At 33.6% G+C, this 21,843-nt stretch overlaps 1 protein-coding gene across 3 annotated transcripts; it reads left to right on the top strand.

The window, feature by feature from the left end:
* Window positions 1–767: 767 nt before the first annotated feature.
* LOC116305299 (endosome-associated-trafficking regulator 1) lies at window positions 768–20,395 on the top strand. Of its 3 annotated transcripts, none has more exons than XM_031715183.2 (8): window positions 768–1,033; window positions 9,401–9,498; window positions 12,958–13,209; window positions 14,550–14,623; window positions 15,020–15,131; window positions 16,778–16,840; window positions 17,196–17,332; window positions 18,740–20,395. In XM_031715183.2, exons 1-8 carry the CDS (start codon window positions 775–777, stop codon window positions 18,837–18,839), a joined length of 1,095 nt encoding a protein of 364 aa, XP_031571043.2. In that variant the 5' UTR covers window positions 768–774; the 3' UTR covers window positions 18,840–20,395. The 3 variants fall into 3 exon arrangements, with proteins under 3 accessions (XP_031571043.2, XP_088890434.1, XP_031571050.1); XM_089034308.1 differs by lacking the exon at window positions 768–1,033 and adding an exon at window positions 4,127–4,333; XM_031715190.2 differs by lacking the exon at window positions 768–1,033 and adding an exon at window positions 8,775–8,907.
* The last annotated feature ends 1,448 nt before the right edge of the window (window positions 20,396–21,843 follow it).

Genomic DNA, 21,843 nt, shown 5'->3' with positions numbered 1-21,843 from the left:
ATTCAGGGGGAGTGGATTGGGTGGAGAAAAAGTGAATATTTTTAGGAAAATAGAAGAAGGAATATGATTGCATCTAATTACTAAATATGTCAAGAGTCCAAATTTAGCTGCATTCACAAGTATGCAGTACAATGTATGTTATAATTTAATCATTTTTTCCCCTTTGTACAGCAAAAAGTAGGATCAAAATAACTTTTTAAAAATTATTCACCCCCCTTTTTAAAATCCTGTATCTGCCCCTGTTCCATCCATTCCATACGGCATGACCACCAAATTGAAATAAAGGACGTATTAGAAAACAAAGGGAATAAGAAAGGAAAGAAAAAATTAAAGTAACGGAAAAGAGAAGAAAAAAATAAAAAAATCTAGTGCCCTGGATTCATACATTTTGCTTATGCGACAAAGTATTTGGTTTTGGAGGACAGCCTGTCGGAGCAGATCTAAAGGGAGTAGTCTGGGACTGGACTAGGCATTTCCTTGACATTCCATTACTCTATTATTCCAGTACTCGTTACTGTACTCGCTATAAACATTAGATTGAATTTTTTTCAATATTCTCTCAATTATTTATTTCCTTGTAATCAAAATGATCTTATATTTTGAGGGCCATAAGTTAGATAACTAAGAGGTTAATTATGTTACCCTCGTAAAAAAAAAAGATTGGATAAAATAAAATAACAAAATATAATGCTATTTGTCAAGTCCTGGTTGGCATAGCAACAGCCAACACTGCAGCCTCAAGCTTTTCTCAGCGGTTTGCCGCATAAATCCAAGATGGAGGTCGTTGATGGAGCGGAAGTGAATCCCTTCTCCTTCAAATCTTTCGTTCAATCAAAAGCAGTAGAACCGCCTACATATGCATCTAGTGTTGATAAGAAGGACAAACAAAGACCTAATAATAAATCAAAATCAAAAAAGAAGGAAAACTTTGAGAGCGAAGTGCCGTTTCCCGAAGTTGGCAATCACGATTTGAATTCTGATCTTGAAGAATCTAACAGTGTTTTTGTTCCTTCGGAAGAAAATTCAGCTAACGGTAAGTTATTTAATTCCTATTTAACATAACTGTGAATATTTCTATCCTGATTGCTGCTAATTATTTCTATGGCGTAGAGATTGATTGGATTATAAAACTATCTCGGTTAACTTTATCGTCGTCGTATTAGTACATGAAAGACGCTTTTCGTCTATCTTTTGACAATCCAAATAACAACGTTTATAAACACCTGCCTCGTCGCCTCTCGCGTTAGTGCTCTTTGTTTAAAAATACATGAATAAGCTTTGTTTCGGCTTTCGTTAAATTCCAAGTCAGTCCTTAAATTGAAATCTCTCGTAACGAGTCAAACGAAAAATAATTAATTGACACCTGCATGGACATAGTATCGCTAATAATTTTTAGATTGTTTAGCTTCTAAAAACTCATATACTGTCTTAAGATACTGTCATATGTCCAGCTGTTCTTACAGAAATAAAAATAACAGACTAAATCAAAACTTCAGCGGATAGTGGGAGTATGAATTAACCTTATCTATGTGAAATCTCGCAATTTGTATCTGACGTTAGCGCTTGATGAATCTTGTACTTGGGGCGAAAACCACAAATTTTCGTGTGGTTTTCTCGTATTTTCTTTCATTATTATTTTATATGATTGCTGTATTTTTTTAAAAGGCTGTACCATTATTATTGTACATAATCATTCCAATTTCCTGTTTTAATTTGAATGGTTTTTGTACTTTTATGTGACAAACGTCGCTTAGTTTCTTGACTCTTTCCCACACTTTTTAAAATAATTCTCAAGAAAAAACAATATTTATATCCTTAAAAACTTAAATAGAAACACGCCAAGTATCTAACTAGTACCTGTGTAATGCAAGTTTATTTATTTTCAATTCTTTATGCATTACATGGTAACCTTAACTTAATATTTTTTTAAGATTTAACTTTTCCCTTTAGAAATATTTTTTCCTGTAAAACCATTAATTACCTTAAACAAGACAAGGTTCCAGTCCTTCTCTACCTCTACATGTTTGACATCTTCGATTATATTATTATGACACACCTGACCATCTGCGAACCAAAAATCTGTGAATTTAAAAGCAATCAAGTGTGTGAACATTTGGGGTAATCTCTCTTCAAAGCTTTCCATTTTGATGGATTTTTTTGATTCCCATATGGGTATTCTTAAGAGGAAAATATCCAGAAATGATATTATTGTTTCCATTTACTGGTCATACATGATAGCACTTTGCCAATAATATTCCAATTTTGAAATCATTAAAAATGCTCCTGTTATTCTGAACACTTTCTCTCATTAACACATCAAAATATTATTTCCATTTTATGGACCCTGCAAATGCTAAACTTCACATGTAATTAAAAGTGCAAAAATCTTGGACTTAGAGAAACAACCTTTTGACCTCACATCTTCCTTTGTCATCTAACACTTGACTGAAGCTGGGCTGTGAGATATGGTCAAAATATTCTTAAATTTAAAGAATTTTTACGTGTAGTTCCAGACTTTAAATATGTTTTATTCAATATTCAATGGAAATTATATATGATTGTGAAAAAACTAAGTGATTGAATAATATTTCCTACATTCCCTCTTTTAGATGTTTACTGGTTTTTCTATTTTTTTCAGTATTTCTTAAACTTGACTTTTTATTTTGGATTCTCATTTTTGATTAGTTTGCATTTGCGCCTGGGAACCTCTAGCAAATTGGAAATCAGTCCTTAATCCATATTATTATTAGCACAGTCCTAGGTATTGCAATAAAACATGTCATCATGAGACATTGAAGGGGCTTTAGAAGTGACTCATTTGTTGTGTAGTGTTCTTAGGTATGTCATGTTTAAATTTAGCCACTATACTTCACTTTATTTTTATTTCGAAAATAATTTCGAAAAACTTTGAAAAAAAAATTTTTTTTTTAAATCTTTGAAAAATTGAAAGGATGAGGAAAATCCAAAAATTGTACCAAAATAGCAAGATTTAAAGCCAATAATATTTTGAAACTGCTAAGCTAATTTTCATTAATGAAAGGGGATGTATGTATGTATGACATAGGCATGAGTCAAGATTATGTTTGTAAAATAAGATGATTATTATGATACAAAAGAAAGAAAGAAAATAAGAAATAAATTTTGTAATTAATAAAAGGAGATGAGAGAGAATTAGTCCAACTTTCCTGTTCCATTACTTGTTTAGAATCAAGTCAGTATATGGGCTGAAGATTTATTTACAGCAAACTAAATTTGATATATGTTGTATTCACTAAAATGTTTTAATAGTGCCATACTTCTTGTTTGCTGTGAATTTTTCCAATAAGAAATAGAGTAATGGCCAAATTTAGTACAAAATCTTACTTTTCTGCAGTTTATTGCCTTTAGGGAAGTTGTATATGAGTGTTTATTTCATTTTAATATTGTTTATTTTTATCATTGTCATAAAAGCCTGAAAAATTCTGAGTGAATATTTTTTTCATAATATAGACACTCTTTTAGCCTAAACCAGTTGTAAATGATATTCAAGTTTTATTATCAATTGAAAATGTATTTTATTTTCATGTAAGTTTTTCTTTCATCTACCTCATATAATATTAAATACTGCCAAAGCTATTTCCAGTATTATATAGCATGCTTATATCAACAATATATCCATCTATCTGTCAAACACAGACCAGATGTCAATGTGCCTTAATTAAGATCCTTCACACAAACACAAATGTATTCTCAATTTCTGACTCCTAGCAAAGTCATGTGCAAATGTCCTTTTGAAAATCAGACCACTGTGGTTTAAGACTCAACTTGAAGTCTATTTTCTTTATCTTGCTACAGTGTGTATGTAGTATATATTTATAAGCTGGACTTCAAAGCCACATTAAGATGTGTATTCATGATCTCTAGTTGGTCTTTAGCTGTGATATCTGTCGTATACCCAGTCACTGGTCAAGAATCAAAAATGTCAGACATTCATGAGCAACTATTTACAAAGGAATCTTTAATTAGGCCTGTTTTGATATGTCCAAACTTCCTATTGGCTACTTCCTTTAAGCTATCACCATGTGTTGATGGTTTTGTTCAACATAAAAACTGCACTTCAAAATTCAGGGCCATGAATAATCCAAATAGACTAAATAGGGCTGTGGTCTGGAGCTTGTATACATTTTGCTAGTGGACAGGTTAATTATTTCTCAGTAGGCAAGAAATGTTGTGGACTTCGTAGACAGTAATGTATGGAAGGGTTCAACTGATATTTCTTACATTTAAATTCAAACCAAGATGTATGTGCTCAACTCACTAAAAGGATCAGCTTCCATGGTTGTTCAGAGAGCAAGTAAGAATTTAAAATATATGTAGTCCTAGATTTATTTGTGCACTAATTCCGAGATGTTTAATAGATGAAATATAGGGACAATCAGTTTGATTCCACAGGCCAGGGCTACCTTCTATTGTAAATGGTCAGGCCAATTTAATTTATCAGTGTAGCATCGATATCACCAAGAAGAAAATAAACTCTAAGAGACTTGAAGGACAATCTTTCTCATTCAGGGCATACTTGGTCTCTGTTTTCTGGAGATGTATCAGATATTTGGCTAGAAGGAATTTATTTAACATTCTGTTCAGTCAGGCAAATCAATAAATGATTCATCAGAATAATTTAAGGTTTTTGCCCTGCCCATATTGAAATTCATAGATTTAGCTAATTCCTTATATTAATGTTTTATTTTTCTCAGTGAGGATATAGCAAAAAATAAAAAAAATTGTATTACAAATATGAACAGAAATGAAAAAATATTTGAACATGATACTTCTATAAGTATTCATATATTTTATATGTAGGCTGTACAGAATATCCATGTAGCAGAAAAAATAAAAACTTTAGTGTAGGGAACTGTTATCATAAGACTAGAATAATTCTCTTTATAGAGGATGCATACTAGGTTAAAAATTATATCCTCTTACAGAAAAAAGATATTTAAGATATCAAGCAAATATTTTTCCTTTTTAAACTGAAGATAATAAAAAGAGGTATTCTTGCTACTACTTATATTTATTTACTAAGAAATGCTTTATTGATAGTAAAGTCAATGCAAAATGAGGGCAAAATGAAGGAAATGAAATAGAAATTCATTGAAAATGATACTTGATATATCTAGCATATGGCATTCTCATTACTACTCATATTTGTTTACCAAGAAATGCTTTATTAATAGTAAAGTCAATGCATAATGAGGGCAAAATGAAAGAAATGAAGTTTTTTTGGAAAATGATATTTGCTATAACTAGGAATATGAAGTATTTACATTTAATGGTAAATATGTTCTTATCAATTGATGGTATGTTTTAAAATTTATTTTATTTTATTTTTTTTTTACAGTTTTTCTAGAATATTTTAAATTTTTCTTTAATGTTTGTTAACCTTTTTATTCCTTTATAGTATTGAAATTAAAATTTTAAAAAATAAGAATCTTTTTGTTTAAATATTTATTTATTGATTGATTCCTTTGTTCAGTCAGTCATATAGTTGGTTAGCCATCAATTTACCTTTTGAGCCACCGTGTGGAAAAAAATGTGTTGCATTGTCTTACGGTCACCAAGAAGTTCGGACATTGTTCTTGGATTTCCGTACAAATGTACTGACTTTTAAACAATTTTATTTACTGAGTTTGTTTAGTTAGTTCTCTAAATACAAGCAAAATATCATTTCTCTAACTTGATTGAAGCTTTTCTTACTGCTGTTTAGAAATTTAACCAAAAAAATAGATATGAATTTTCTTTTTAAATTCAGCGAATTTGAATGGGAATCCGAGAAGGATGTCCATACTTTTTGGTGACCACAACACAATCCAACAGGTTTTGGGCTAGCTAGCACTCAAGAGGTGAATTGGCTAGGCAGTAATTAGGTAATCAGTTATTCATCTTAGTTTTTCATTCATTCATTCATCATTTCATTTATGCTTCCACCTATTTATCCATCTATTCCTTATTAACAATATTTTCATACATTCAACTGTTAATTAATTGGTTGATTGACTGATTGATTGATTGATTCATCAATTTATTTGCTCATTCACTAGTTTATCTAATCCATTTATTCATTTGTTAATATTTAATTATTCATTATTCATTCATTCACCAGTTTATTTATTCAAATGATAATTCATCCATCCATCCATCCATCCATCCATCTGCCCGCCCGCCCACGTTCCACCAGTCCGCGCCCACCGCCCATCCGTCCATCCATCCATCCATTCTTTTATTTGCTCATTCACTAGTTTTTCACATTAATTTATTTATTCAGTCATACATTTATTCATTCATTTGTTCATTCAATCTTACTCCACCCATCCATTAATCCATTGATTCATTCATCCCTGTTATAAAAATACATTAGTCTAGTACTAACTAAATGTATTTCATAAGCACTGTCCACACACAAACCATCTTTAGTTATCAGCTGAAAGGGTTTTAGGAAATGAAAGAATTTAATTGTTTTCCATGTCATAAAATATTTATAATTTTTGTTTTACTAAACCCAAATAAAAGTCAAATTATATTTTATCAGCTGCTAATGGTTTAATGTTATAGTTAAATTCAGCTATATATTTTAATGCAGAATAGTCCCTTTGCATCAAACAGTCATGTGCTGATATATCACTTTGATAACGAATCAATTCAGCCAAAGGAAGCCCTTGGGGAAGGCTCTGCTGGATCATAGACAAACTTTTAATTATTGCTTTCTATCTTGAAATCTAAAGCAAGTTATAAGCCAGAAAAATAGCATTTTGATAAAAGGTTTTGGACATCCTTCAAAACGTATTTGGAATGAGGGAAGTCTAGCAGGTTTGGTTCCTAGTAAAACCTTAAATTTGATATAAATTGTTCTTCCCATAAAACAGCAGCTGGTAAGGGCAGTATTTGTATGACCATGAACTTTAACCATTGAAGTCTTGAATAAATAGACCAAAGAGTACAAAACAGTAATGCTGTTCATTTTCGAGATTGAGTCAGAAGAAAAAGTAATAATTTATTGGTTCTTGCTTTCTGTCATTGTTATTTATACCCTAAGGTGACAGTAAATTAGCCAGGAAAAAATGAAGGAAAATGAGCTATTGGTCTTAATAGGCCATGATCCTGACTACTCAAAAAATGAGCTGATATGTCACATGTTATGAGCTGAAACGTTTCCTTGGACTCACTAGTAATAATCAAGGTGCTCTACTTCTTATTTCTGGTGTTCATTTTGACACAGCTGCTAAATTCAAGGGTTACAAATGGTCAAGGTGAAACCTTGAAAGACTACAAGATTTGAATATGCATTGCTAGTCAGATGCCTTATTATAATGATTGGCTTTTGTATTCAATTTACTGTTGAACAATAACACTCAAAAACTTGTCAGTTGAAACTTGCAAGCAAGCTTGGTTGTGACAGGCAATTGAATTTCAATGAACTATTACCATAGCACTCAGCTTTGTGAATGACCACTCACTAATATTTTATCACTTTATTTCTTTCATCTTGTTTTATTTTATCCCATTTTACTTTATTTGTACTGAATAAGGAGTCTAGTTTAAAAATGAAAAACTGAAGACCATTTTTTTTCATACAGCAAAAATTAATCGATGTGATCCAAAAATGAATAATACTTATAATTATGATAAATAAATATGGTTCTATGAATTCAAGAAAAACGTTTAATCATTTTATAGTTTTATATTATGGCACCAAGAGTCTCTCAACTTTAAGTTTCATAGCAGTTTGATTGGTTGTTAATAAGTGGCTCTTGAGGCTTGAGTACTTGAGCTATGTTTTCTTATAGTATTGATCTTGTCTACAACATTTATACTTAGTATTAAATTTTTGAGTTGAATAATATAGAATTTCGCGCATGTGTCTGCTAGAACAACCAGCGATTATGACATAATATTCAATGCTTGAGGGGTGATTATAAGTTTTTCATAGATGAAGTTAATACACTAAAATGTTTTTTTTAACCTGAATTTCATCTTTTCTCTGATATTCAAGTCTAAAAACTTAATACTAAAACAATTATTTACCTCAGGCTCAATGGTTTGATATTATATTGAACATTTGCCACTCAAAGACTTTTGGCTCAGTAAATATTCCCCAAAATCATCCTTGCCTTAGGCAAGTAATGTTATTTAATAGCTATTACTAATTATTAAATTGAACATAAAGATCATACGACTGTTACAGTAAACATACGTAACAATATTAGACATAAGAAATAATTTAAAATGTTACCACCTAATATTGTATAGTAATAAAGAAGTAATCACGCTGTACTTAAATGTAAGAATGTTTAAAATATAGTTTGTATTTCTTAAAAGTTTTGACTTCTAAGGCCTGATGGGAAAAAAGACATCAAGTAATAATAAATAAATAATTTAATATATAAATATGCGACAAACAAAGTACAATTTAATGAAATATGCTTTCATGTTTACACTTCTAAGAGCATGAAACTATTTGCATTTATCGATTTTACAGTCAATGATGAAATGGTTTATTAAATTTTTGAAACTTGAATATCAAGTATTTTGGCTTTTAAGTGAGAATATTTTCTTTTCATGTTTTTCTCATTTTCCCCATCTATTACACCTATTCAAGTTTAGCTTATACTATACCTTACTAATTGGCCATGCTTTTGATCAAGTTAGTGTTGACTCATTCTATAAGACAAGGCAATTAATTTTGCTTTGAATAAACATATTTTATATTTATGAACATCCTGTAGAGAAGCATTCCTAAAAATGACATGACTAAGTGATGAAGGGTGTTCATTTGGTGCCAGTGAATGAAAGAGGAAACAAGTGAAAAAATGGGTGCCAATGTTCAGCGTGTTCGTGTCTTCTCTGCATCAGGACACAGGAAAATTTATCAGCGTAAGATCAAAATTGAAATTTGATTTCTTTGTCGACTAAGGTGTAATATTCAGACAAGGGCGTAAATGTAAAATTATTTTTAATTTGAACCCTTTATTAGTCTTTTCTAGTTTCAATTTATCTTAAGTTTAAGAATTGTATATGATTGAAATGATTTTTTCTGTCTTTTAATTATTTCGTTACTCAAGTTTTGAATTCTCTGTCCTTCAGGGTCAGTCTCTGAACTTGTGTACAATGTATTCAATGTATTTTTAGTGAATACCTTTGCTGTTGTTCAAAAAACTCTTTGTATAATGAAGATTGTGTATTCTTTTATTTTACTATTGGTATCTGTGAATATCCTGATACTGAACGGTCAGACTAGCCTTGAGTAAATGATATGGTGTTATCAGAGGCAGTATGTCTAGCAGTATTTTATCAAGTCAAAATATATCTATTACACTTGAAAATGGTAGATGTATTCACTCCCATCTTATTCTCTTTTTTATCTTAGGTGGAGGAAACAAGGAATCTGCTAATAATCCTTTTTCATTTAAGAACTTTGTTTCAAAAGAAAAAGATGTCGCTTCCAAGAAAAAGCGGGTTTTACAGGTATTAAACTGCATATCTCTACGCAAGATTAGAACGTGAAATATGAGTCTAATGTGGGGTAAATGGCAGCTAATAAACAAAAAATATTTTCTAAAAAACGTTAATGGTCATTTTGTTGTCTGCTATCAGATGTAGACGGCATTTTTACTTGAAATTAATACAGGTTATAATAAAATAGATAAGATTATCTGTCGGGGTGAGTCTATTTCCTGGATGGGAGAAAATATTGATTATTGCAAGATTTGTTGAGGTTGTTCTCAAATAGAATGCCCCACGTACAGCCATTAGTAAATTAAATTTTTTTAAATCCATTTTTCCAGATTCAGTTCTTATTCTTAGCTTGCATCTAAGAAATATTTGACTACAGGATAGCTTCGTGTATGTACAGCTTTCTTAAAGAATTGTATAGCTAAGCTTTGCATTTTTTTAGGGGAGGGGTGGGGGTTGGTTGTTAATTTTAATAAATAAGATAAAAAAGAAAATAATGTGAAGTACTAGTAGTGGCTCTTCTTTCGCTGGATTCCAGTTAGAAAACTGGAAACTCGGAAATAAAAAACCCTCAGGAGAAGCATAGGAGAGAACCAACAAGGATTTCACTTACAGTACATACATGTACAACACTGCATGAGTCCAGGAATCGAACCCAGACATTATTGGTGAAATACAAGCCCCTCTCCCAGCCATGCCACCCATGTTTTTGTTTAATGCTGAGCTTAATAATCTGTATAACAAATTGTTCCCTTCATGCTCACATTCAAAGACAATCAAAGTCTAGCTTTATCACAACAATAAGACAATGATTAACAATCTGAGCGATCAATAGATAGTGTGTGTGTGTGTTAATTTAATTTTGTTTTAAATTAAAAAGAAATATACATTCACCTTAAATGTCTTGCAGTTCACTTTAATTACGTGTATGTACTTTTACAATGTTTATACATGCGTAGGATATATTTTATTAAATTGTAATGGTTAGTAAACAGGTTTTCTTTGTTATATATATTTCTAATTAAGTGGTTGAGTGAACCCGAGAAGTAGAACATTTTTAGCTTAGGCGAGGTATATTGTTTTTCTTAATTATTTTTTTATTTTAACTATTCTCAAAAGGGGTAATTTTAATTCAGATTTAGTTCAGTTCAAGTCTAAGTGACTAAAGTGTTGCCATGCTTTCTCGGAGATTAGGAATGGAGGAAGTTTTAGGTGTTAAAAAAGAAAAGAAAAAATATTTAAAAAATTATCAGGAAAAATACCCTGAGGGGTACTAACTGAGAGTAGCAAATTAAGCAGCGAAAGCAAGTGGTGGCTTCACCGCTCTCAGTCAGGAAATTTGTGAAAAAAATTCCTCTGAAAGCCAGGGTGAAAAAAAAAAGTATCCAAGAGAAATTTGGAGTCAGTCAGAAGCTCTTGATCTTCTTTTATTATTATTATTATTATTATTTTAACTGACTGCACTATTATCATGTGACTAGAGCCACTATTCATGTATTTCAGTGAGTGTCCATGAAATCATATTGAATCACATTGAAATGCAAGGGTCTTGATTCTTTATAAATCCTAAACCACAAATGCTTGGCTGTTGCTAACCAAAAGATAATTATTTTAAAACCAAAAGTAACCAATAAATTTTATGTCGTGTCAAAAACTGTTTATACAGTGAAGGAAGACAAAATACATTTGACTTACAAATATTTACCTTTTTTTCTTTTTAGAAAATAAAAATTTATTCATTACCAAATATTTATAAGCAAAGCAAAGCAAATCTAAAAGTGCTGCTTCCTGACAAACATCAATTTTATGAAATTAGACTCTTGCTTACAAAAATCTATGGGGGATGAAATTCTGTAAAAGTAAACTTTAAGAACAGTTGGCTTGACACTTTAGTAGCTATAAACTCCTTCAATTGAATCATAAGTATATGACTGAATTTCTAAACATATGCCAGTGTTACTTAAAATGTCCACTTATTAAGTTGTCTACCTACGCATAGAAAAATGAATCAATAGGAGGCTTTAAGCACACTTAGCTAAACTATTAGGAGCTATAAACTCCTTGAATACTGACTGGATGTCTCAGCGTAAGCTAGTATTACTCATCCAGAAGTTATGTTGATCGACATGTAAAAAATTGAATCATTTGATGGAGGTGGAATAGGAGGCAGGCTCTTAGGAGCTATAAACTCCTAGAATACTGACTGGATATCTGAACGTAAGCTAGTATTACTTATCCACAATGTCAATCTACATGTAAAAAAATGAATCATTTGATGGAAAAGTAAAAAGTCAGGCTTTAAGCACAATTAGCAGGGCTGATTATTAGCTATAACCTCCTTGAATACTGACTGCATGTCTAGCTACTGAACGTAAGCTAGTATTACTCATCCACCTTGGCTATTTGTACAGAAACAAGGAATGAGCCAATTTAAAAGGCTAATCTTTCTAAGTGTATTGACTTTAAGTCTGGACAGCAAGTGTCTCTTGTCTACATTGAAAGAAAACATTAGGAGGCAATTTTCATTCTCAGAACTGTAATATCCTAGAATAATCATATCAATATATTTTTCATCATGCCTAGTTTTTTGTGTGCTTTATGTACATAATAGAATTATATATAGAATAATTATATACTATTTTGAAAACTGAAATAATGATTCTCGCCTGATAAAAACATTGCATGAAAAAAATATTTTTTATACATGGGTTTTTGTCATAGAAATTATTTTCAGTTTTTGGAAAGAATTATTTATTAGAATAATTATTATGTTAGTTATGTTGTATGTTAGAATATGTTTACTACTCCCTCCATGAGGAGGTATATTGGAATATCCGGGAGGATTTGAAAAGAATTTTCATAATCTAGTTCTTTCTTAATGGACATAAGATATTTATAACTCGGCCATCTATAGGGGGGGGGGGGGGGGGGGATAAGAAATTTTTAAGGGGTGGGGAAGGTCTGTTGGTCTGATTTGAGAAAATAATGTTAGCCAATCAGGTTTGAGAAAATTTGCAAAACTGAGGTCTCATTTTTCCTCTTAAAATTATGGATTTCAGGCCACCCAATGAATAAAATAAAGTTGCTAATATGCACTTGACAACAATGACACTGACAATAATCAATGAGTTGTATATTTTTATTGCAATAGTGGGCATGTTTTTTATTTTTCATGCTTCATGACATACCACAGGAATCATTTACGAACCGGATTTACAGTGCAACGCGCAAAAGTAGGACCAAATTTAATGTACATGTAATACTATGTGCATACTTATATGCACAAGTTCTGTACGTTACACGGACATTTTTCAATGCAAAGCTGGATGGTTTTACTAAATGAGGCATGCAAATGCTTGTTTAGCATGAAAAAGCCTCTGCATATAGATATACAAATCCATTAAAACGTGGTCATACTTTCGCTCATTGTGCTGTTTGCCTGATATATATGTCCTTTTCAAATACCTGTAGATTATTGGCGATGAAGTACATGAAGTAAAATCTGTGTCATCTCATGGAAGGCAAGACAATGGCGACAGCTCCCAGTATGTGTTTGGCTTCACTCCCCCTGGATCAGATTGTTCAGATTCTGAAAATGAGTTAGAAGATAAGCATAATTCTGTTAATAATTGTCAGTCACCGGATAGTGGAAGTGTACATTATGTGGTGGCTTCGGCAGGCAGCTCGCACTCACAATTAATGATTATTGAAGAACTTAATCAGGTAAATATCAAGCTTGGTATTATAGATGTTTTTTCTAGAAAATGGAACTGGGGTATTTTTGTGATGGAAAATGGGATTCAATGCCTTAAGACTGGGATTTATGTCACTTAGACTTTGATAGGACTTTTTTCGTTAAAAAAAGATGGGTTTTTTTTTCATTTCAGGCCATGTGTCATTCTCTTGAGAATAAGATTCTTTGTTTGAGTTGTATTCATCTTCTGTGTGTGTGTTTTTTTTCCTTCCGTGTGTAACCATTAAACAAAGAAATGATACTCTAAGGAATGACATGTGGTCTGAAATGAGAAAACACTGCCCAAGCTAAAAAAGTCTATTAACCACCCCTCCCCTCCAGCTCACCTTACCCCACCCTTCTACCCTTGTACCATAGCCCTAGGGTTTCACGCAAGAAGAGATTGTTATTTAGTTTAAAGGAAGTTGAGCCATCATGGGGCTGAGATAACTATCTAAATACATAAAGTCTGTATATAATACAACAGCTCTTAAAATGTTTATAAAACTGTTGTATACATGTATTGATTGATGCTGAGTGCTCCCTCAAAGTCGAGGATGAGAGACTACAGAGAATAACATGAGGTCCTTTCTATGTACATCTATTTTTAAAAGCGTTGTTGGTTGGAGATCTGAAATCAGAGACCGATCGAGTAACTCACTGCAAAATGACTAATATATTTACAGTCGAACAACGTAGTTTGCTTTTAAGATTGGAATATGAAGCATAACCTTTGAGTTAGGAATGTGATTTTTCGTATTTTAACCAGAAAAAATAAAAGCACAAATATTATGTTTAGTCTCAGATGCGCCCTTTTTAGATTTTAGAACTACGTTTTATGAAATAGGCGTATGTTGTTTTTAAAAAACAAACTGCCCTGTCCAAACGAAAGGATCTTTGAATAACCCATTTTACTACCACTACTAGGAGAATGCTTCGCGAAATTTCTTTTTTATTTAGTTTTCATTCCCTCCTGACAAAAGTAAGACAATAGTTTCTAATTTTGTTAAACAAAAAGGTGTACAGTGGTAGCAAATGAAGATGCTCTGCGTCATGGCGGCCTTATTGGGGTATTTAACAAAAGATTTCCCATTAGCTTCTAATGTTAATACCACCAAGATGGCCGCTATGTCTTTGTCATTTGACTCTCTTGGGAATGCTTGCGAACAAACGGATTTTCTTTTTTTCATCAAAATAAAAACGTTTTAATGTGTACGTGTCCGGCCTAACGCGAGTTTCAAACGTGGTGTTTTTCGCGACGTAAGCGCATGGATCAAATATAAATCCCTCTTCATGTCAATCTTCTTACATCTGTAAGTGTTGTTTCTAGTTAAGGGAGGATAATAAGAGATTACTGAAGGAAGTGGAAGACATGACGTCTTCTCGGGACAGCGAAAGAAAAAAGTAAGGACTTGAATTATTTCCAAAATTATTTAAAATAATCTGTAAAATATAATATTGGCTTGACTTTTGGAAGTATTTACTTTATCAGAAAAGGATTTTATAGTCGAATCCCGTATCATCAAATGTTTTATTATGGAGTTTTGTATAAGCACTTGAGTTTTGAACGCAAATATTTTTGCCGCATCAACTTAATAGAAGCCCTCATGGCTGTCTAGCATAAATATAAATTTCCAGAATATGTAAAATCTTCACAAAGCTTCACAATTTTATTAATGTCGAAATGTGAAATTTTTGACGCAAATTTCCTTTTTCTGAATAAAAACAATCCAAACTGCCATGGGAATGTGGAATTCCAGTCAAATGAAGTAAATGTTTTCATTTGTATTGTTTTATCAGGGTTTTAGCTCTACAGAAAAAGTTAACGATGATAGAGAAGCGAGAAGCCGACGAAACAGCAGCGTTAGAAAATATGGTTCATTTGGTCGAGCAAAATTTAGAATTAACGACAGTAAGTAATATGTATGCCATTATTAATGACGTATAACCGTAAGCAAGTGAAAAATGACATGAGTGAAAGTGAAAGAGAGAAGAAAAGAAAAAGGAAAACAAAAGGTGGATTCAGGAATCTGTGAAACGAGGAAACCACTGAAGGCATGCTCCCAAGGAAATTCTTAAAATATGGTTGCTAGCAAATTATGCTTTTTCCTCCATTCTGAGAATATTTTGGATTAAAAAGGAGGGGGAAAATCCGCCCGCGGAAAGGGAGAAAGCAAGCAAAATGAAGGAGGGAAGAAAGAATTAAAGAAAGGAAGGAGGGAATAAACAACGAATGAGATAATAAATAAATAAGTAAAAACTATAGGAATAAAAAGGCAGTGTTCGATATTTGAGTTCTTATCCACACAAATGGATTGAGGCTTTACTTAAAATCTTTGAAAATAGTCTTTTTTTGTTCCTGTTTTGCTTTATAATGAAATACGAGATTTGTACGTTAGTGCGAATGGATCCCTTCTACACCGATCCTGGCTCTGCTTGAGTGTCCACTCAAACGATGGGTAGTTTTCCCCAATGGAATACAGAATGACCGACCAACAAAGATTTTTTTCCTGTGAATGTACTTTTAGAAAGCATTGATTCTAAGACAGACATTTACAATTTTCAAAAATTTCAACAACCAAAAAAAAAAAAGGCTTGTCCGACGTAGCATAGCAACAATAACTAGGGAGGTAGAACAATAGATGTGGAATCGAAAGGGTGTATTGGGAACAAAAACAACTAGGGCTTAATACCAGGGCGTAAGTACGTTTGAATGGTTAGATGAAATAGTGCGTTGATGGAGCCAGTAAATGAATGAAGACAATCAACTAAAAACATAGAAGGTAATGAAATAAAATAAAAATATAGCCATTATGAGTGAATGGATATGAACCAATCAGCTGGTAATGACCTAGGTTTGTAGACTTTATACCAGCTGCTTGTGTCTGAATGCACGCAATGTAACCATAATTGTGCTCTGTCGGGAAAAACAATTTTTTCCCCATCTCAAAAGATCTGTTTTATAATTACTGAAAAATATCTTGTCTACTTTAAATTTAGTTTCTACCAAATTAAATAAATGCTGTCTTTATACGTTGTTTTGGATGTATTGCGTAAGGCTAAGAAAAAGGTTTCTGTAGTATTAGTGGTTTGGCAGGCCCGCTTTCCAAAGCGTCAGAGTGTCTGCGTGTTTATATAAGGTAATATTGTAGTCAGAATGAAGTTTCTGTAGTAATACAATATAACTGTGTTCTAGAATACACTTCGTCAACTATGGAATAGTCAGTAGGTCTCTTGCACTCTTCTTTTGTCTGCGTGTTTATATAAGGTCATATTGTAGTCAGAATGAAGTTTCTATAGTAATACAATATAACTGTGTTCTAGAATACACTTCGACATATGAGATAGTCAGTAGGTCTCCTTGCAATTTTCATTTTGAGATTTTAAAAATGTGCATTTTTGTAATTGTATTGACTCCCAGCTAGAGATATATTTCTAGGGGTGTATATTCAGGTTTTGATGGCGGGAGCAGCGCGCAATTTCTATTGTTAATGATTAAAATATTTTTGAAATACTTGTATATGTATATGTTATTACTACTATTTTTTGTGTCATCAGAAACGAGCATTAAAGGCAGAAGCTCAGGTCAATAAATTAAAAGAGGAATTAAAAACATATAAGGTAATGTTAGATACATCATGTAAGCATAATTATTACAAAAAAATCACGATTAACAGCCAGGGATGAGGTGGCTAGGATGAATTGTGACAGGAGCGATGTTCGATGAGACAACTGCAATTAAAACTTAGAACAGATTTTGTCTGACTGTTAAAGGACACGTTCACGGTACGGAATTGTCCAATCACAGCTCACGTGTTTATTGCTAATCCAATCAAAATGCTCGAACATGGAATTGTCACGGTTACGGTACGGACGTTCGTGTAGCGTTACCACGTTAATTTACGTTATGTTGCGTGACGATGTCGTTATGTTGGGATATATTATGTTGAGTTTATTGGTACTTGTGTCTTTGCAGACAGAATCGGTTCCAATGCAAACATACCAACAGCTCGTAGACACCCATCACTCTACACTGAATGCCATCAAAGCGAAATCACGATCTGCATCAGACGAGATGGTTATAGCAGCCAGGCGAGCAGAGCAGGCCCTGAGGTATAGTATATGTCCCTACCACGCCCTGTACCCTGTATTTTGTTCTGTTATTCAACACTGATTACCAACTCAGACCGAGACGAAATCAATGGGCTGCAGAAGTATTGAAATCGTCCTAACATACTTGTATGCGATACAGGCCTCAAAATAAATTTTATTCCCTTGAGTATTATTTCCTTCAAAAACGTATTATTCCCTTCTTTACGAGTCACGCATGAGAAGTGACATTACTCGGGACATTCACATTGTTAGGGACAAACTTAGAAACACAGAACTGGCGTAAATCCATTCTTAACAATTTTACAACACTTAAACTTTTCAAAATCTAAAAATAGCGCAAAAACGTAGGTATTGTTGATATATTGAAAAACATCACCCTAAAAGAAAGCGCATTCGGATTTATGCCATTGCGCCTTAAAGACACAAATTCCCCACCCCTCCCCAGTGTGCATTAATGATACCAAATTCAGCATGGCGACCATCACTTGAGTCTTATTAAAATTTGGAGATATTACATTAATACGTGTGTAAAGAGTGGTGATTATTGATACTGTGTGCTAACTTGTAAAGTTCTACAGGCTTATTTAAATTTTCACAGAAAATATTTTTCAAGGTTTGAGCGTGTCAATACCGTGTAGTATTCAGTTTGGCGAGTCAATTGGCACAAATTATCGTAAACTATAATTCTTACAGATACTTTTTTCTCCGTACCTCTTATGCAAGATTTCCTTCATCTGGACTTCTTCTTCGCTTTAATCTCGTTTGTCGTACAGACCAAGGGGTGATTGTTGAGTGATCTCGCCGTATCTTCTGATGTTCTAATCAATCCCTTTTTTTACCGGCGCTACGTACAAGTGATTGTCAGCCCATGCATTTTGATCTCCAAATAAGGATCTAACCTCTGTCTTTCGTCTCTTGGGATTTAGCATTATTTTCATGGGAGAGGGGAGGGAGAGGAGATGTAAGCAATATAGTATCAAGCCTTAAACCATAGGAGCAAAAAAAGCTTGGTTTTTACTTGTTCTGAAATTGCTTTCAGAGTTTTATGCAAAGTTGACTCTAATGCTTGTGGTATTGTACGCAATGTTTCATCGCGAAAATCTCTCATGCGCAAACCAAAATCATACCCAAAGCTTTTTCTTACTGCGCATGCTCGACAAACGAACATGCGCAGTAAGAAATAAGGCTCTGGGTACGAGATTGGCGCAAACCAGCGCACCGTATATCTAGACTATAGAGGTCGAAGGGCTTTGTGGCAGCCATGTTGCCGGGGGTCCAAAAGAATAAGAAAATATCCTGTGGGACGGTGAAAGCTCTTGTTTTGCACTAAACATTGCATTGTTACTGCCCTCCAACATTGTTGTCGTAGAAACAGCTCTATTGAACGTTTGTTTAATCGTTTTGCAGGGACTTATATTCAGGAGTGGATACTTTGAGAATCGTCTCATCTGAACTGAATTACATAGATAGGATAACAGAAATCGAGCCACCAAAAGACAACAGTTAGCAGGGAATTATTCTTTACAAGACTGAATAACAACGTCTTATCTTGGAGTTCCTCCTCCAGATACATGTACAGAAGAAAAAATCAATATACAAAAGAGATCATTTGGTAATGGATAACTGACATGATGCCAATGATAAATAACCAGCACACGCGCTGATAAATGAGGTTTACTTGGGTCGTGTCTGTGTATCGACTAGCTAGTAATCGATGATAGATAGTCTAGCAGTCTGGATCATACTCTGGTTATAGAGAATTTGCTGTTCTGACCTGTCGTCACATCCATAGTATTGATTTATTTTATAAATTTTATGAAGATTGCTCAGGAAAGGATAAAGATGATGATTGATGATGATGATGATGGTAATGATAATTATGAATAAGGTGGTGAAGATGATAATTAAGAATGAGGTGATGATGGTAATGGTGATAATGGTGACAATAAGCCTGAAGCGAGATGACGTTTTACCCCCGTCTCTAGACCATAATCCTTTTCACATTGCTTTTGTTCTTTAATTATGACTATTGTTCCTGTATTCTCTAAGGAATCAAAAATTTTAATATGAAAGAATTTCAAAAACTATTATGGTATAGAGTCGGCGGTAAAACGTCATCTCGCTTCAAGCTTATCGATGGTGATAATGGTGATTGATGAGGATGACAATGATGGTTATGGTAACTATGAATGAGGTGATGATGATGATTGATGATAAAGATGATGGTTATGGTAACTATGAATGAGGTGATGATGACCATGATGATGATGACAACCAGTGAAAAAGACCGATGCGAAACTACAGCCAATTACTAGTGCCTTTTCTAATTTTTCAAAAAAGCAAAAATTTCAACAGTAGTTACAAACATTTTCAACTTAATCAGACCAAGATGGTCTAACTATTGTAAATAAGAAACGTTTGGTAGAAATGGAAAAACTGAAATCCCGGTATGAATCTAAAGGAGAAGCGGTTCGGAAAGCTCGTTCAAATAACTGTATTTGACAACTACCATCCCTTGATTAGAAAATAGCTAGTACGGAAGAGTGCAACCGCCGCCGAAAGTCTTTTGCTTTGACATGGAGCGAACCTCGTTTTTATTTTTAGAGCCCCTTGCCAAGATTCTGTAATCGCCCCTTCCTCTTAACCCCACGAGCTTACCTCAATCATGTGGTCTAGGTACTTGATGAGGAGATTGAACTTCAGTCATTAATTGAAAATAAGCATCAAGCAACAACTGTTTACCCTAGGATGCGGTGACATCAGAGGAAACCAGATAATGCACACTGTGGAGAAAAGTAGGACAGCAGGTCTTACAATCAATGACTCTTGAGAGACAAAACAAGGCACAAGTAAACTAAAACGCCAAAAAATAAAACAAAGTAAAAGCGCTCAAGATTAAATAAAACAAAACAAAATAAATCAAAACAAGGAGGAAAAACACGCGCAAGCGAATTTCTATGACACACGATTGTCACGACTTTGCGCACGCCGCTAGAGAATATTCAAGTGTCATGTAAAAAAGCTATTTCATTTATTATTAAATATCTCTTCATTTTTTATAAATTCCAAAGAATTTTGTTAACTCTCATCCCCAGGGCACGCGTCTGTTGCTCTTTGATTCTTGGCGGAGAAAAAATTGCGGGACCTGGTAATGAGAATGGTTATTATCATTAACTCCTTTTTACGCAGTTTATAAGAGGGAATTGGCGAGGAGCACCTCGCGCAAGGAACTGTGGGTTCTCTTGAACCCACAATTCCTTGTAGGAATGTTTGGGTACGTATCATTATCTCGATAAACTGTGAGTACATATGCAATATTTAACAATTATAAAAAGAAGATAAAAGGCATTTTTTCCCGGTAACAGCAACAAAGCGGCTGGCCGCCATTTTGGACTTTTGCTCGAGGTGATTATCGTGTGATAGTGTGAGTTTCTTGACCAATCAGCGCGCGAGATTTTCTATAATCACCTGCGTATTTTTACTAAAGTCGAGATAAATTTGAAAGAAAATTACTATTCGATCTAGTGAATAGGAGATGTGTAACCCCGGTAGCTTAAAATATATTTTTTTCCGTTGATATAAAACTATATTTTGTAGACGTAAGATCTCTCTTTACCAGAGCCTGCACTGTCGATCACAGGAACTAGACCCTAGGGACGAGATTAACAGCGTTACTAGGAAAAGTTGCTTGGGATCGGAGCATGAGCAATGTCAAAGCTACGCCAGATATCGAGAAAATGACCCAGAAAAACTAGTGAACGCTAAACACAGAAAAAGAGTGATTTTGGGAAAAGTCTTTTCATCTTTGACAACTAAGACACTGCAAGACATGGGCGTTACGATACGCGGGCTAATTGAAGCTACAGAAAGAAAGAAACCTGACTTGAATTTCAATTATAACAATAAGTTATCTTACCGTATTCTTCCACCACGCCTACAATGATCTCAAGTGAGTGACGCAACACATATACAGAGACGTCCGTGATCTTTTCTGGCTGCCATCTTAGATCAGGCTAATTCGGCACCATTATTTCTACTGATAAGAGAATTCAGAGTTATATATAAATATTGCTTTTTGCGACTTAGACTTGGTGCAACCGCATTTGTCATTCAGACTACGCGCAATCATACGCACATCAAGAGAAAATGACAGAGCTGTTTTCGATCGTATGATTGTGAAAAACTCATGACGGCATGCGCAAACACGGTCGTGACACGGCAAGGCATACGCCAGACTGTTCACATTGCGCAAGAATTTAGTCTCTATCCAATCGAATGCCCAGAACAGCACTAGCATGAACATAGGCGGACACGGTCACGGCACTTCCAGACAATGGAATAGCGTGAAGAAAAACAAAATCAGCCAATCAAAATTAATTCTAAAAAAAAATATTACGGTCGCGACAAGGCATGTATGTATGAATGCATGCGTACACTCGTACAAGAACTGCTCCTAAACACGCGACAACTTTAGGATTTAACTTTTTTCATTGTCATTTAGCGAGTATTCC

Source organism: Actinia tenebrosa, unplaced genomic scaffold (genome assembly GCF_029948245.1).
Source record: "Actinia tenebrosa isolate PJP-AT-01 unplaced genomic scaffold, QUT_ActTen_1.0 PGA_scaffold2__45_contigs__length_23673736, whole genome shotgun sequence".
Lineage (NCBI taxonomy): Eukaryota > Metazoa > Cnidaria > Anthozoa > Actiniaria > Actiniidae > Actinia > Actinia tenebrosa.
The sequence above is the reverse complement of the archived record's forward strand: the minus strand, read 5'-3'. Positions and strand labels throughout refer to the sequence as shown.

Excerpts from the sequence above, each read along its gene's own strand:
- LOC116305299 (XM_031715183.2), top strand. The coding sequence starts at position 775 with ATGGAGGTCGTTGATGGAGCGGAAGTGAATCCCTTCTCCTTCAAATCT. Across the intron at positions 15,132-16,777 it reads AAAATTTAGAATTAACGACA|AAACGAGCATTAAAGGCAGA; the intron begins GTAAGTAATATG and ends TTGTGTCATCAG. Across the intron at positions 17,333-18,739 it reads CGAGCAGAGCAGGCCCTGAG|GGACTTATATTCAGGAGTGG; the intron begins GTATAGTATATG and ends ATCGTTTTGCAG.